Source organism: Pan paniscus, chromosome 6, assembly GCF_029289425.2.
Source record: "Pan paniscus chromosome 6, NHGRI_mPanPan1-v2.0_pri, whole genome shotgun sequence".
In the NCBI taxonomy this organism is placed as follows: domain Eukaryota; kingdom Metazoa; phylum Chordata; class Mammalia; order Primates; family Hominidae; genus Pan; species Pan paniscus.
The window spans coordinates 113086362-113101986 of record NC_073255.2 but is presented as its reverse complement, the minus strand read 5'-3'; the positions used below and the strand labels follow the sequence as shown (position 1 = coordinate 113101986).

The 15625-nt window shown below is 35.5% G+C and overlaps 1 protein-coding gene across 8 annotated transcripts in view; it reads right to left on the bottom strand.

The window, feature by feature from the left end:
• Positions 1-15625, bottom strand: part of PPP1R9A (protein phosphatase 1 regulatory subunit 9A) — a 384760-nt gene that overhangs the window by 34334 nt on the left and 334801 nt on the right. For all 8 annotated transcript variants that reach the window (XM_057302912.1, XM_034964481.2, XM_034964482.2 and 5 more), the window contains exons 8-11: positions 12169-12222; positions 9445-9674; positions 7844-7940; positions 7572-7743 (exon numbers count right to left, since the gene is read on the bottom strand). In XM_057302912.1, coding sequence (XP_057158895.1) covers positions 7572-7743; positions 7844-7940; positions 9445-9674; positions 12169-12222 — 553 coding nt within the window. The remainder of the gene's footprint in view (positions 1-7571; positions 7744-7843; positions 7941-9444; positions 9675-12168; positions 12223-15625) is intronic.

The window sequence follows — 15625 nt, the reverse complement described above, 5'->3', positions numbered from 1 at the left end:
TAAAATTCTAGGTTCCAATGCTAAAAGAGAATGCTTAATGTACTCTCAAACTCTATCAGGAAATAAATCAGATATGGTGGTAGGGGTCTGGCCTGGCCTCAAACCCACAGGTATCTGAAAAGAGCTGCTGATTTTAAGGGCTCAAGAGAAAGGCAAAAAGGACAAAGGAAATGATTTCTTGGAGGAGTCCAATGACCTTAGGAACACCCTTATGGATATAAATGTCTGGCTGATGCTATCCTTTTTTATTTTCTTACTAAACCTTAAACTAATATATATTTTTTAGCTTAAAAAATCTTTTGTGGTTTTCTTATTCTTACCTTTTAATTATTTTAAAGTTTCTAGTCTAAAACATTTATATAAAAATGTATACCATATATGTAAGTCATATGAAGAAAGAAAAAAAAAGACAACCATGTACCTCCATCAAGCCTAAACTATAAAATTATTACTTTTGAAGCCCTCTCTGTTCCCTATTTCTAGTTGTAACCCCTGTATTTTCTTCTAGTTATTCCATAAATTTATCCCTAAAGAATACATTGATTAGTCTTTCTTGCTTTTAAACTTCAGATGCATGGTAGTGAATTGTATATAATATTCTGCAAATCGTTTTTTAGTTAGCTGGTTTGTTTAACATTATGTTGAAAGGTGTAACTAAAATCAATTAACTTTTTACTGCAGCTATACAAACAATGCTACATGGTATGTTTTTGAATATGCCTTTTGGTATACACTGACAAGAGTTTCTGGAGGATATATATACACATCGAAGTAAATTTGTCGGGCCATAGGATTTTCACATCTTCTTTTTTAATGGATAATGCCAAATTATTTTAATGAAACAGTTTTATGAATTTTCCTGTTTTTCCATGTGCTGGCTATCACATTTTACTGTGACACTTTATCTTTGCCAATTGTTTGATTTTTGCTAGTGAAGTTGAATGTCTATGATTACTAATCTTTAGGTTCCTGGTTTTGTGAACTTATGCGTTTTGCCCATTTTTCTACTACGTTGGTTGTGTTTTTCTTACGATTTATGTGAGTTCTTAATTTATTGTGGACAACAGTATTTTTTTCTTAGTTATACGTGCTACAAATACCCTCTTCAACTTTCGGTTTCTCTTTCCATGTACTTTATAATGTCTTTTAATGATCAGATTTTCTTAATATTACTGTGGTCAAATTCATCCAACCTTTTTACAATTTGGAATTTTTGTGAACAGGCAACCTACAGAATGGGAGAAAATTTTTGCAATCTACTCATCTGACAAAGGGCTAATATCCAGAACCTACAATGAACTCAAACAAATTTACAAGAAAAAAACAAACAACCTCATCAAAAAGTGGGCGAAGGATATGAACAGACACTTCTCAAAAGAAGACATTTACGCAGCCAAAAGACACATGAAAAATGTTCATCATCACTGGCCATCAGAGAAATGCAAATCAAAACCACAATGAGGTACCATCTCATACCAGTTAGAATGGTGATCATTAAAAAGTCAGGAAACAACAGGTGCTGGAGAGGATGTGGAGAAATAGGAACACTTTTACACTGTTGGTGGGACTGTAAACTAGTTCAACCATTGTGGAAGTCAGTGTGGCGATTCCTCAGGGATCTAGAACTAGAAATACCATTTGACCCAGCCATCCCATTACTGGGTATATATCCAAAGGATTATAAATCATGCTGCTATAAGGACACAAGCACATATATGTTTATTGCAGCACTATTCACAATAGCAAAGACTTGGAATCAACCCAAATGCCCAACAATGATAGACTGGATTAAGAAAATGTGGCACATATACACCATGGAATACTATGCAGCCATAAAAAATGATGAGTTCATGTCCTTTGTAGGGACATGGATGAAGCTGGAAACCATCATTCTCAGCAAACTACGGCAAGGACAAAAAACCAAACACCGCATGTTCTCACTCATAGGTGAGAATTGAACAGTGAGAACACATGGACACAGGAAGGGGAACATCACACACAGGGGCCTGTTGTGGGGTGGGGGGAGCAGGGAGGGATAGCATTAGGAGATATACCTAATGTTAAATGACGAGTTAATGGGTGCAGCACACCAACATGGCACATGTATACATATGTAACAAACCTGCACATTGTGCACATGTACCCTAAAACTTAAAGTATAATAATAATAAAAAAGAAATCATATGAAATCCTACATTTTCTTCTAAGAGTGTTAAGTATCGTCTTTCAAATTTGAGACTGTAATCCATTTGGAACTTATTTCATGAATAATGTGAGGTAGAATCCAATTCATTTTTTCCATATGGATGGTCAATTTTCCTAGCACCATTTATTAGTCCATCCTTTACCCACAGAACTGCAGTGTCTGCTCTGTATTATTCTCAAACTGACATAAATGTGTCAGTCTGCTTCTGGACTCTGTATTCTGCATATTAGACCACTTGACAATTGCTGGGACTATACCACGTGGTCTTAATCACTTTTACTTCATAATGAATCTCAGTATCTAGAAGAACAAGTTCCTCACCTTGTTCTTCCTCAGGAGAACCTGGCCCTATTCTGGGCCAAGCAATTCACCTTGGCCCTATTCTGGGCCAAGCAATTCATCCATATATATTTTAGAAACAACTTATCAAATTCTAAAGAAGTTAAAAGCCCTGTTTGAATTCTAATTAAAACTGCATGGGATATATAGATTAATTTTGCATAAAAAGCATTTTTATAATATTGAGGCTTCCTTTCTCTTTCAATTTATGTAAGTCTTCTTTCATGTCTTTCCATGGGTCTTGAGATCTTTTGCTAAATTCATCACTGACTACCTTATACATAGTTTTTGCTATTTTTATGGCATATTTTAGAAAATTACATTTTGTTTGTTGGAAATGATTGATGTCTGATGCTTCTTAAATCCATCTACCCTGTTAATTCTTATAACATCTAATAATCAGAAGACTCGAGTTTTTTAATGTATTCAATTTTATTATGAGTGAATAATGAAAATTTTGATTATTTTCATTCCTTAAATTTTTGATTTCTTTTGCTTATCTGGTAGTACTTACTAGGACCTCTAGGACAACACTGAATAGAAGCAGTAGTAATACACTTAGTGATGAAATATTAAAAGCATTCTTAATTTTAAAGGAAATTCTTGGAGTATAACATTTTTCCACTTCATATAATGTGTGACAGAGACTTTTGTTAGCCTCACAATATCAAGTTATGGAAGTTCCTCCATATTTTTAGTTTGATAAAACTTCTAAACTTGAGAAGGTATTAAACTTCATTAAATGTTTGTCTTCATTCATTGAAATAATTATATGTATTTTTCCTCTAGTTAATGTGTTAATTATATGAGTAGGTTTTCTAATGTTAAAACAATTTTGTGTTGTTTACATAGACTCAAGTTCGTCATATATATTTTAATTACATTTCTGGATTCAGGTTGCTAATATTAACAGGATATTTAATAGCTTTCAATGTCACTTTTTTTTTTTTTGAGACAGGATCTTGCTCTATCACTCAGGCTGGAGTATATTTTTTTCTTGCTCAGTTCTCATTAGAGCTAAGGAACAGTAAGTAACTAAGGGAACAAAGTATAAAATGCCTTATATAACCCTCCTTGTTCACACTTTTGGGAAGATAACATGTAGTATTACCTAACTGGTGGTCCACTCACTGAGTAGGTAGGTGTGAGAATGAAATGAAGCAGCACTTGGTAGCAATATTCAAACTTCACAGAAATCCTTGAATTACATTTACAAACCTACAAGTGACTAAGTTCCTGTTATGCTTCAAAACTGTGAATGGGTCACAATGCTTACAAGATTATGTACAAACCCTTCTGCAGTCAAAGCCCACTTCTACTCCAAGAACACACTATGCCATTTCAAATGGCTCTACCTTTTCAACATAAAGACCATGAATCAGAAAAAAAATTATGCTAATGTTATTCAATTTTCTCTTCTTTGAATTCCCTCTCATCTTTTGAGATGCTTACATAGTGCCTTAAATTCTATTTATTTGTCTCCTACCAAACTTTTCCTCTTTCATTCTTGATCCCACAAATCATATACCTTGCAGTATAATCGGCAGGACCTAGTACTTTCTTTCTGCCTAGTAGCCACTTTCTCTTACAAGTCAGTGTACCACCTAAGGCCTGCCTGGAAGCAGGTTTTCGGTGTTCAAAATAATTTTTTAAATGATATCACACTTACTCCTGATCTCTCACGGTAGAATAGTCAGAAATATGCCTTCATAGGTAACTTCCACCTACTGGCCCTAGTCTTTCTTTCAGTATCTCTATGGGATATGCACAATCCTTTAGCAAACCAGCCTTCAAAATATTTGAAGCAGCAAATGGTATCAACATAAGGATCCTGGAATATCTAGAAGCTCAGAATGTATTGCTTCTGTGACTTTTCTAGGAAATCCAATAAAACTAATATTACAAGCTTTTAGCCTACCAAGATCACTCTAACATACCTATTCTCTGTTTTTATCCTAATCCTGGCATTATTTAGGCACTAAGAAATGACAAGCATGAAACATAGCAGCAGGGCATAATTATCATTTTTCCTTTCCTGGAACACAAGGAAAATACTTGACCAGCACATTGATATAAACTAGAATGGATTTGGGGTCTGTTATGGCTCTTGGTGGAAAAAAATTTGTTACATCTGCTTTATGTAATCATGATAAGAAAAAAGTGTTACAATATATTAAATAACAAATTTGTACTGATGATTGTTATCAAAATTTTAATAATACTTGAGTTGGCTTACGTTTTAGTGAGAAACATACAAATGGTGGTCAAACGTAATTTTAAATTTGTGCTAAATTTCTGTATGGTTTGGAAAAAGGTTTTACTCCTCAAAGATTTATAATTCAATATTGACAGTCACATCATTTTGGATGAGCATGAGTACACATGAAGAAACGGCTGCTCAGAGGCTCTTCCTTCCTTCCTCCTTAGCTTGCCTTCCCTTCCTTTTACTATTTCATTCTGACCATTTTCATTGACCTACACTTGATCATTCTTTTGCTTCATGAGCTACCTCAATGCCTAAAAACATGCTAAACCACTCATCCTACCACTCCAGTGCCTGAAAAGCAAATCAGAATTGGACAGTCGGTAGAAGGTCGGGAGGATAACACTTGCATCTAGGAACTTTGGGAACTACTGGAAGTGCTATACCTCTCCTGGTACAAAACGTTGGTGGTGGATTTTTAAATGTGGAATGGCCTATGTTAGGTCTGCAGCCTTACTTTCCTTTCTAAACCTCTAGTATTTCAGCATTCCCTAGCAACAGAAGCAAGGGATCAATTTAGAAAAGTGCTTTCCAGAGCATTCCTATCTAGCTACTGACCAAGCCATTTTAGTTTATGTGATCAAGCAACTGAAATTCAAGGAGATTTATCACTGACTGTCCTCACAGCAAAACTGGAAGAGCACTTGATATGTATGCTACTAATGTCTGAGATGACTGATTCTACCTCTACTGCACAAGCATGGATTGGTTTCAGTAAGAATTAGTAGTCTCCACATCTCACTGTGAACCGACAGTGTTGCTAGGGGAACTGATAATTATGTGGCAAAATGGAGGGTGTAGAATAGAAAAAGGGATCAGATGAAATGTAAGGTTTTGATCCAAATCAGCATGTTAATAGTATAGTGTGTTGATCTTCTGTAGTCATATAATTTAATAAACACAATTAATTATATGTTTGACAAGATACAGATTTCTAAACTGAAAGAAATGAATAGAAATGAAAAGCTACTAGATACTGCTCATACTTTGAGTATGCCACAGCAGGAATATGTATTTATTATATATAAACTATAATTTTTTAAAATTTAAAATATTCAAAAAGGTAAAAAATTTGGTTTGATTCCTGATGTTTTTCTTTAGATATCAATCTTATAGTGTTCCAGGTATAAAAATTATAATTCCATAAGAGCTCAAATAAATTACTTTTTTGGCTTCAAAGACTAAACCATATAGTCTCAAAACAGGCCTTAAAGTGGTGAAGAAGGAAATACTACTTTTAAAATAATATGCACAGTAATATCAACCCAGAGAAGCTAAATACTCTTCCTGAAGTCACACAGCTCCTCACTTAGTGGTAACGCTAATGCTAAATCCTCCTCTTTCAGCTGCCTAAGAGGCACTATTTATAAATTACATCCTATTTAGGGAAAACCCATTAGAAGGATATAAACCCAGTGAATGCATTCAAATCTCCAGATATCATTTTAATTTTAAATGAAGATTTCTAATACTTTCCATTTTAAATGGCTAAGAGTTTAGTTCTAAAAGTTCATGATAGGATATAAACACTTGCTTATCAGGAAAACTTCACTGGAGACAGTTTAATATGTGAGAAAGATCATGAAAAAACTAAAAAGCCCATTATAACAGGGTTTTACTGCACGTCAAAGTGTTGCCTCTGAGTTGTCGGTCCTGTCATGACAACCCTGCTGCACCACATTCTTTTATTTTCATTTTCCAGGGACTACTATGTATATATTTAAAAAGATGAAGCCACACATTCCTGTGTATTTACCTTTATAATTATTATGTGTTTTCTAATTTGCAAATATACCACAGATATTAAAACAGTCATTCATGTTCATACACGTGCAATCTAAGAATGTTGTGTGTGTAAGAACATAAGTAATTTATTTATGGTTGGTGTATGAACGAAGATAATCATTTATAATACCAAATGTTTCCAGTGTTTTGGTCTTATTTGGTCTTTGACATGAAAGACCTAAGAAGTATACACAGTACACCATGGTAAAAGCACAAAACTATATGGACTTCGTTAACTACATGAATCTCAAGTGCTGAAAGCAGCAGTCTGCCTTCTGATATTATGAAAAAGATCTTTATTCTAGTGACTTAAACATTCTAAAGCTTGGCTGGGCGCGGTGGCTCATGCCTGTAATCCTAGCACTCTAGGAAGCCAAGGCAGGTGGATCATCTGAGGTCAGGAGTTCGAGACCAGCCTGGCCAACAAGGCAAAAGCCCACCTCTACTAAAAATACAAAAATTAGCCAGACGTGGTAGCACATGCCTATAGTCACAGCTACTGGGGAGGCTGAGGCATGAGAATCGCTTGAACCTGGGAGGCGAAGGTTGTAGTGAGCTGAGATTGCACCACTGTACTCCAGCCTGGATGACAGAGTGAGACTCTCAAAAAAAAAAAAAAAAAAAAAAAAAAAAAAAAAAAATCTAAACCTTAGTCATTAACACGTAAGTAGTGTAGTTCATCCTAGACAGGATGAACTACAATTTGTAAGGCAGTTTATTAAATCTGTCAATTGTACGATGATTTTAAAATAGTATTTGGCTTATCTTTAGTTGTGATTTGTTAATGCTACATATTAAAGTATTTATTTTTGATAAGACGAGAGCTAAAATGATTGACTCCTATTTTGATAAGCCTTTTCTTCTTTCCCATAGTAGGAAGGTATTTCCAACTTTTAAATCTCTGGGTCAGAAAAAGAAAAATAAAAGGCCAAATTACACAGTCATCAAAAATGATTTTTGTGGTTGGGTTAAACAAACCTTGACTTAGGCCATCTTGGCAAGATGTCTGCTTGCCATCCAAGTTCTCCATGGTATCCCCTTTAGAGACTTCACCAAGAGATGTTCTTCTCTCAAAGATGTTGTTATTATTGTTAACTTGAGTCCCATTTTGCTTCAGTAGCCTGAATACCTCAGCTTCCAAATCTCTAATCTAGGAAAAACAAATCCATTTATAAAACTCTAAACCAGCACTCCCCTCCAAGTACAGCAAAACCATCTTATTATTTAGTGTCTTAGGGAACACAACTCACCCGCACTTGGAGGCCTTGCACTTCCACAAGATGAGCTTTTTCCAAATCTTCTATTTTCTTTCTTTCTGCTTCCTGTCTTTTGATGAAATCAAGCTCTCTTAAGAAGAAAATAATAGTTCTGATTATATCATACACTCAATAAATGAAAGTTCTTATCTGAAACAATAAACTGCATAGTAGGATAAGCAACTGAACAGTTATTTAAATGGACAACATTCAATCAGTTAGAGGAAAAAGTATAGTAATGAAAGAAACTAAAACATCTTTAATGGGTCACAAGGCAAAGAAAAATGATTTGATTCTGCTTACTATAATTTTATTTTGTAGCTCCTGATTCTAGAACACCCATACATATTTAGATAGGAACGACTGCACTAACGACCCACGTTGGGTAATTTAGTGGAGATAATTACTTGTCAGGTAGAGATAATTCCATTTTTCCAATGTCATAAGCATAGTATAGTAAACTGATGTAACTAGATAAGAGTTCGAAAAGATAATTGTAAGATTTCTATGAATAACAGTGAAGAGGGGGCTGGGTGGGTCAGAAACATCGAGAGGGGCACTCACTTATAGACCTAAGGATAATATGGGGAGAAGAGAAACAGCTCCATTTTGAAAACCTGGAATAGAATATGCAAATTTAGCAAAATTTACTATAAAATTATTTCATGAAAAAGAGTTTGGCAAATAGTTAAAACAGTGATGTATTGAATTTATAGTCACAGAGAATAATTACTCCCCTTTTAACAAGAAACTTTTGATAGCAATCTCTTTTAAATATTAAAAACATTCTTTCACATAATAGGAAATAACAGAAATATGGTTAATCTTACATACATGCTTAGCTTCTGAGGCTTGGCATGGAAGACCAGAAAAGGTACTGGTACTACTTATTTGTTCTAACTAGCCAGAAGTAACTGATGAAAAAAATCTAGTAAAAATCTCCGTGGTCAGTCTCCGTGACATTACGTTGAGATCCAAGAGATGGAAGCAAAGGAGCAGTAGCTCAGAAACAGCTGTTGAAAATCAAAAGCAGAATGTGGTAATGGTCTCTCTCCCTGCAGTGAAAGGAGGCCCTCCTGATTCTCTCAACAGCTGAGAAATGCAGAGTGGCAGGTCAGGGGGCCTTGCTAGTCGATATGTGCACTGTCTGTAGTGGGAAATTCTGTAGTTACTGATCTAAGAATAGAGAGGAGCAGCCTGATTCGGGCCCCAGCTGTGGCTTGCGTGCTCCACATCCAATAGTCAGTCATTCTGCATGACTTTCCGCTGGGCTTCTTGCTTCTAAATCACAGAGGTGTTTCAAAAAGAATAAAGAAATTCAGATGTTTTAACAGTTATAAACAATGATTAATTATCAAAAATAGCAAAGAGGCCCTGGTAGCCAAAAACTATAAAATATACAAAACATAATCTCATGAAAAAGTGATAGAAGTGACTTCCAAAACTTAATGTGTATTTATGCTGTAACTATGCTCCTGGATAGGGAAGATATCTCTAAGGTCATCTTTTCTGTTCCACTAGATATTACAAAATTATTGGACATAAACCTTCTTTAGACAAACATAACTATTCTTCAGTTATTAGAAGCGGCTTACTTTTGTTGAAAATCCTTGATCAACTTCTTTGCCTTGTTGTATTTCTTTTCCAAGGCCTGATACTGGCTTTGAGTCTCTTTGAGATGCTCATTCACTGTGTGGCATAACGTTTGGGCCTCAATCCAGTAGCTTTCCAACTTCAACATTCTTTCCTTATTCTCTTCTATGTTTTGTTGGAGTTGGGTTTTTTCTAGTTCCCACCTGACTTTCTCATTTTCTGCTGCCTGCAGCTGGAGAAAGCAAATGTCAAGGCAAAGATAATTTGGCCACTTTTGTGGCAAAAATCTCTCATTTTTATAGCATGTTGTAGATCAAGTTCTATTATCATAAACAATCACTGAAACCACTTGAGATGAGAAAAGCAGGTATTATTTTTATAATTCCACAGATGCTAAAATGGAAGCCTTGAAAAGTGAAATGATTTGTCCAAGGTCACACATTTGATAAGTGATAAAACATGGATTGGATTCCACCTCACATGATATTTCTATCACACCATGTGATCTGAAATTCTGTGAGCAGTAAAAGATGTTTCAGAGTTTGATATATCCAACGAATGTCAACATGTTTTGAGAGTTTTTAAAAAATATATAATTATATATAAAAAATTAACTAAAAAGGGAGTGGAGAGGGCCAGGGAGGAGAGAGGAGTTAGAAGCACAGTACGGCTTAATGGTTAAGAGGGGATCTCTGGAGTCATTCAGCATGGATTTGAATCCCAGTTCTGTCATTATTGGCCATTAAACCTTGGACATGTAATTGAAGTTCTCCAAGACTCAATTACATCATCCATACAACAGAATTGTGATATAACACATCAGTATGCTTGAAATAGCTCCTTGGGCATAAGAATCATCTGATAAACATTAACCACTTTCACTCTGCTTTTAACCCTTTTGGTGATCTTATTTCATTCTTTATTTCAAGGAACATGAACATGTTCTATAGCTCATTATTTTACATGTAGTGTAATGAATTTCTCAAGCTTTATAAACCTCAATTCCCATAAAAATATAAAAGATAGTGTAAGTAAAAGTATAAATTTTTGCTTGGTTAATTTAATTCCCTCCCACGGAACAGAAAGCCATAACCAGCTTTTTGTTTTTCTGCTTCTAGGGACTCTTAGGAATAGATAGTAAACTAGTCTAATACCCTCATTTCTACAGAAATCCAAGATTGATCATTTAGGTGAGGGCTCGAAAGTCATTCCCAATAACTCTCTGGCCTTCAAATTGGTACTTTATATGCCTTCTTTAAAGTTCAAAAGCATGCAAAGTCATTATAAACTATCAATGTTCAAAATCATATAGCACTTAGCAAAAGTAAACATGTATTTATATACACACACATCTATGTTTTTGCAAATATTTTTAACTAAACACATTTGCAAAACCGTTTACAAAGTTAGAAAGCATCCAAAACAATGCCAAGATTAGGAATTCTATTATCAAAATGAATAATAAAGAATCATAATAAAGTGCTAATCTGTGGATATTACATGCCAATATAATGATGAAAAAATATAAAATGCTAATTTATAGTATTTTCTAAGTTAAATGTCTATAGTCTAATACATAAGCACCATTAAAACATTCACAATCACAGGGAAAAAGAGATCTTTTTAAAACAACAATTTAAAAAATCTTCAATTCTTTCTATGTCAAGAGACAATGACAATTTAAAACAGGAATAGGTTATTTACTGCATCTTTTATTAAGCAATGTTTTGTATCAAGTTGTTTATTTAGCAGCCGCCACTAATTTAAAATTATTATTCACGGAGCTGGACTAACACCGTGAATGATGTATAGTCGTATTTTGACTAAAGAGCTGCAGAGTGAATTAGCTGAGAATAGCATTTAACCAAAATAGCCTTGCTAATTCATCTCCATTTAAAACACATGGAGAAACCAAAATAAGTGTTCAATGTGAACAACAAAAGAGATCATTAGTGGTAGTGGTGGTGGTGATTGGGGGTGGGGGAGGGTAATTATGTTTTAATTTTTAAAAGACCATTGAAACAATAAAGAATATTGCTTTAAAAGTAATTTAAAATATATTTTTAAATCTTTGAAATTGTATATTTGATAAAACTAAACAAAATTGCTAGAACTGTGTCTCATACGAGTGCCTTAAAGTTTGTCAATGAAAATATACAGACTAATAATACATACTCCCTTTTATCAAGACCTTTTCTCCCCCACAAATTTAAATTATGTGAACCAAACAACTAAAAATTTCCAGTAGTACCTGGCACTTAAATTATGCATGTATTAAGTTTATAAGATTTAATTATTAGAAATTAGAAATGGTTTATAAAACATTGATGTGCTATACTAAATCTGTTCCTACAAATGATTAAATCTATTTATAATAAGGTAAGTAAAGAGGAGATATAGTAGCTTTGCTTAAGGAATTAGTAATCAAAACATACTTTGCATACTTGAACCATTAAAAATATTACTTTTTAAGGAAATCTCAGAGGCCACATACGTGCAAATACATAAATATATATATCTAAAATATTGTGTTATTTGCACTGAGGTGGATGTGGGTGTTTGCTCTCACTGGCAGGTTTGTCTATGTACCTGACAGTGAAAATGAATCTATCACATTTGTATTCTTTCAAATATACAGGGACAAATCCTTTAGTCCTAGGATTGGATTTATTCATAGTATCTGAAGTTTAAAAAGTAAAATTCAAACACCATGTTTCGGTGCTTACCTTGGTCTTCAATTTTTGAATCTCTGCTTCTGTAACTGCATGTTTGATTTGCAACTGAAAATCGAAAAGAAAGAAAAAATCTGAACTAAGAAAGTGTATCTATATTTGTAAAGCCTCAGCAGCTACAAGAATGCCTTATTACATAGTAAAAGGCCTAGAAAAGTGCTGCAGTGCAGCAAGTTGTAAATTAAAGTGTCTACTGTGTGAAATGACACTGGGTGCAAACTAATTAAACACAGTTTATGGTCTATACTCCCTAACATCAGATTAGGTTGCCAATTTAATTGCTCAGGGACCAAGAGAAGAAAACACTTTTTATTGCCCTCTTTGCAGCTCTTCCTTTATGATTTGAGCGTCAAGGAACTGTTTCCTTGCTAAGTCTAGCTAACTGAATGGCATACACAGGCAAGTGAGCTGATAGTGTGATTTAATTCCAAACCTGGAAGTGTGAAGATTTATTCCAAATCTGCAAGAAAGGTGGCGCTATGGTCCTGTGAGTTGCAAGCACATTCTGATCAGCAGCTCCACTGCAAAGGGAGAGAGGAGGAGGACTGCAGTTGCACGGGGAAATCTCTGATACATATTTTTTTCTTTTAATTGCAGGAAAGGTACAGATCCAGATTTCTGTCCTCCAAAAGATCTGCTCCTTTTGAAGACTCAGACCCCCAACAGCTTCTGCTACAGCTTATTAGCATAAGAGTCACAGTTTACATTTGTTTTGCTTGTCCCTCCCCCCTGCTTTGTTTTCTTTGTAAGGGAAGAAGAAGGAACTGAACGAATCATTCATTTCCTTAGGGGATCAATAAATACTCCCAAATTTAAGAAAAACAACTTATGGGTTCACAATTTCTTGTCTGAAATCCTTGGGGCCAGATGTTTTTGGAAGTCAGCATTCTTCCAACTTCAGAAAAGTAGTTACGATGTATCTTCTACAAATTGCTTATTATCCACAGCAGGGTCTTTGGAGGCACTCTATAGTCAAAAACACATGAATTATTTTTGCCACCAAACATGAATATTCCCACTAAGCGAGGTACATAAGGACTGTAAATAGCATCCTGTTAGGTCAGGTTGTACCACTAAATTAGTTTGACACAAAATTACAAAAAAGACTGGGAGCGTTTTGGATTTAAGACTGTACATGAGGGACCATAAACTTTTACTATTACTGTAATCAAGTAAGGCTAAGAGGTTTTCTTATCAGAAGTGAGTGAGTCTGACAGAAGGACAGAAATGTGGAGTTTTCAGACTAGCAATGTGAACCTGTGGAGACCACAGCACCTCATAAACCTCAGCCCTCTCTTGGGTTTGCAACCTGTATTCCCTTGGGTTTTTACCAAGTTCATGGGGACACATGGGAAGGATGATAAAGGGAAGATGGAAGAACCAAGGACAGGTCTATTCGACCCCCTTGGATGCCTGTGGCTAACTGCCCAGAACCTGAGGGTTCCTAAGTTCCTTGTAAAGTGCTCCCTCCTGTTATGCAAAAGGCATGAGGTCTGCACTGCCACAGCTCTTGTTACTGCTCTTGGTGCTGAGAGTGATTTTGAAACTTTTCAGTTTGATTCTGCCGCACTCACACTGCTTACATTCTTCCTGACCTGGTCACTCTGGCCATCTTGCTGGTGTGGCTATTGCTCCTTGCACCCTCACTGGCTCCTAGGGGCTTCTATGCTTGAACAGTTTCTAGAGTAGGACCCTATGTGGAAATGTTATTTTTATAAGGCACAAAATCTGGCTCTTTTAGTTTCTTACCACAGCACAAGTGGTACAATTCTTACTTACCTGCCTTTAGCAGATGCTCAGAGTATTAGTGCACCTGGCAAGGAACCTAATCACAAGTTTTCTCAATGACTAGATTGGAAGAAGGTATAAAGACACAACAGTGCTGCTCAGAAATCCCTGCAATTCCTACCCCTTCACTGATGAGGTCTATACTCATCCTAAGTCCTAGTCTGGATGGATCTTTTGGAATCCTGACACACCAGGCTAGCCAGTCAGATAGGCTTGAATGCCCAGTGGACGCTCCAACTGTAGGCTCTTCTGAACTCATTTTAGACACGGGAAGACTAAAGATTGGAGAAGACAGCCAAACTGGTCTTTTCCTCACAGTGAATCACCATTAAAACCAGAACTAAAACCTGGATCTTCTCGTTCTGATCCATTGCCACTTTCCTTAGAAAATAAGGATGAATTCAATAGGCATTCGTTGAAGAGTTGCTATGTGCAGGATGCTGTAAAAATGACTTTTTCTCCCTCTAATAAATATTAGGGCTAATCTCCCCCACCAGTATAAACTAATAACGTAAAAAAGGGCAAAAGTACTTAGACATTAGACACATTATTTATATATAAATCTACAAAAACAAATAATGTATATGCACACAAACATACATGGCTATGTGCTAAGGCATCCAGAAAATCCATACACTTAGGTGATTTTAGAGGATTTGCAATCGCTATTGACAAGATCTACTTCTTGTTCTTTCAACCATGTGCCAAGCATGAAGAGTAGTTAACTTAGACTGCTTGAATTCATCTCTGGTCTACCATGTACTCTATGGAGCATTAGAAAATTACTTAACCTCTTTCATTTCACTTTCCTTGCCTGTAAAATTCAGTTCCTTATAAGTCATAACCTTCCTTATTGGATGATTAATTGATAAAACCCATATAAAGCACTTAGCGCAGTGGCTAGCATATAGTATGTCCTCAATAAACTCAGCCAGGACCAAGAAAGAATGATCTGAATAACTCAAATATGATTACCCCAGCTTCACCTCTCAGTTAAATGTGCTAACTGCTGTAAAATGTCACACCTGAAGTAAAATGAACACCTCTGATTCAATTTAAAGAGAAACAAGAAATCAAAAGGGCAGATTCCACAGTGAACACTGCACTATGGGCAAGTGACAGATTTTATTAACTCCTCGTAGGGTAACCAAATACGTGGCATGCAGCTTGTTGGCATTTTGGACTTTCTTTTCTCAGATCACTGTGTCTTCTATAAGTTGCTTCTCTGGGCCTCAGTTTCCCATATGAAAAATGCTAGATGTGAGGAACTCCAAGGGCCCTTTCACATACAACAGGTGTGACATTTATGAAACAAAGAACCTGAAGGTAGTTGTCAAGGTTGCAGAGCTTAGAAATTCTTGTCCTGAGCCAATATTTTCCTTCTTGTGAATAAATACACTAGATTAATCCACAAATTGTGGGACAAACCCAGGTAAAACTGTGAAACAGCCCATGTTGATCTATTCTACCCTTTCCATCTCACCAAAAATGGATAACAGGAGGGAACTGAACTAATTAGCAGTGAGGTGAGAACAACTGTGCAAAGTTTGGAGTGTTACTAAGTATAGCTAAATTCTTTACATATAGGAAAGCAGAATGAATTGTGTAAATTCACATTATTCAGAATGGACAAGATTTTCTTAGTACACATGAGGCCTAAAAT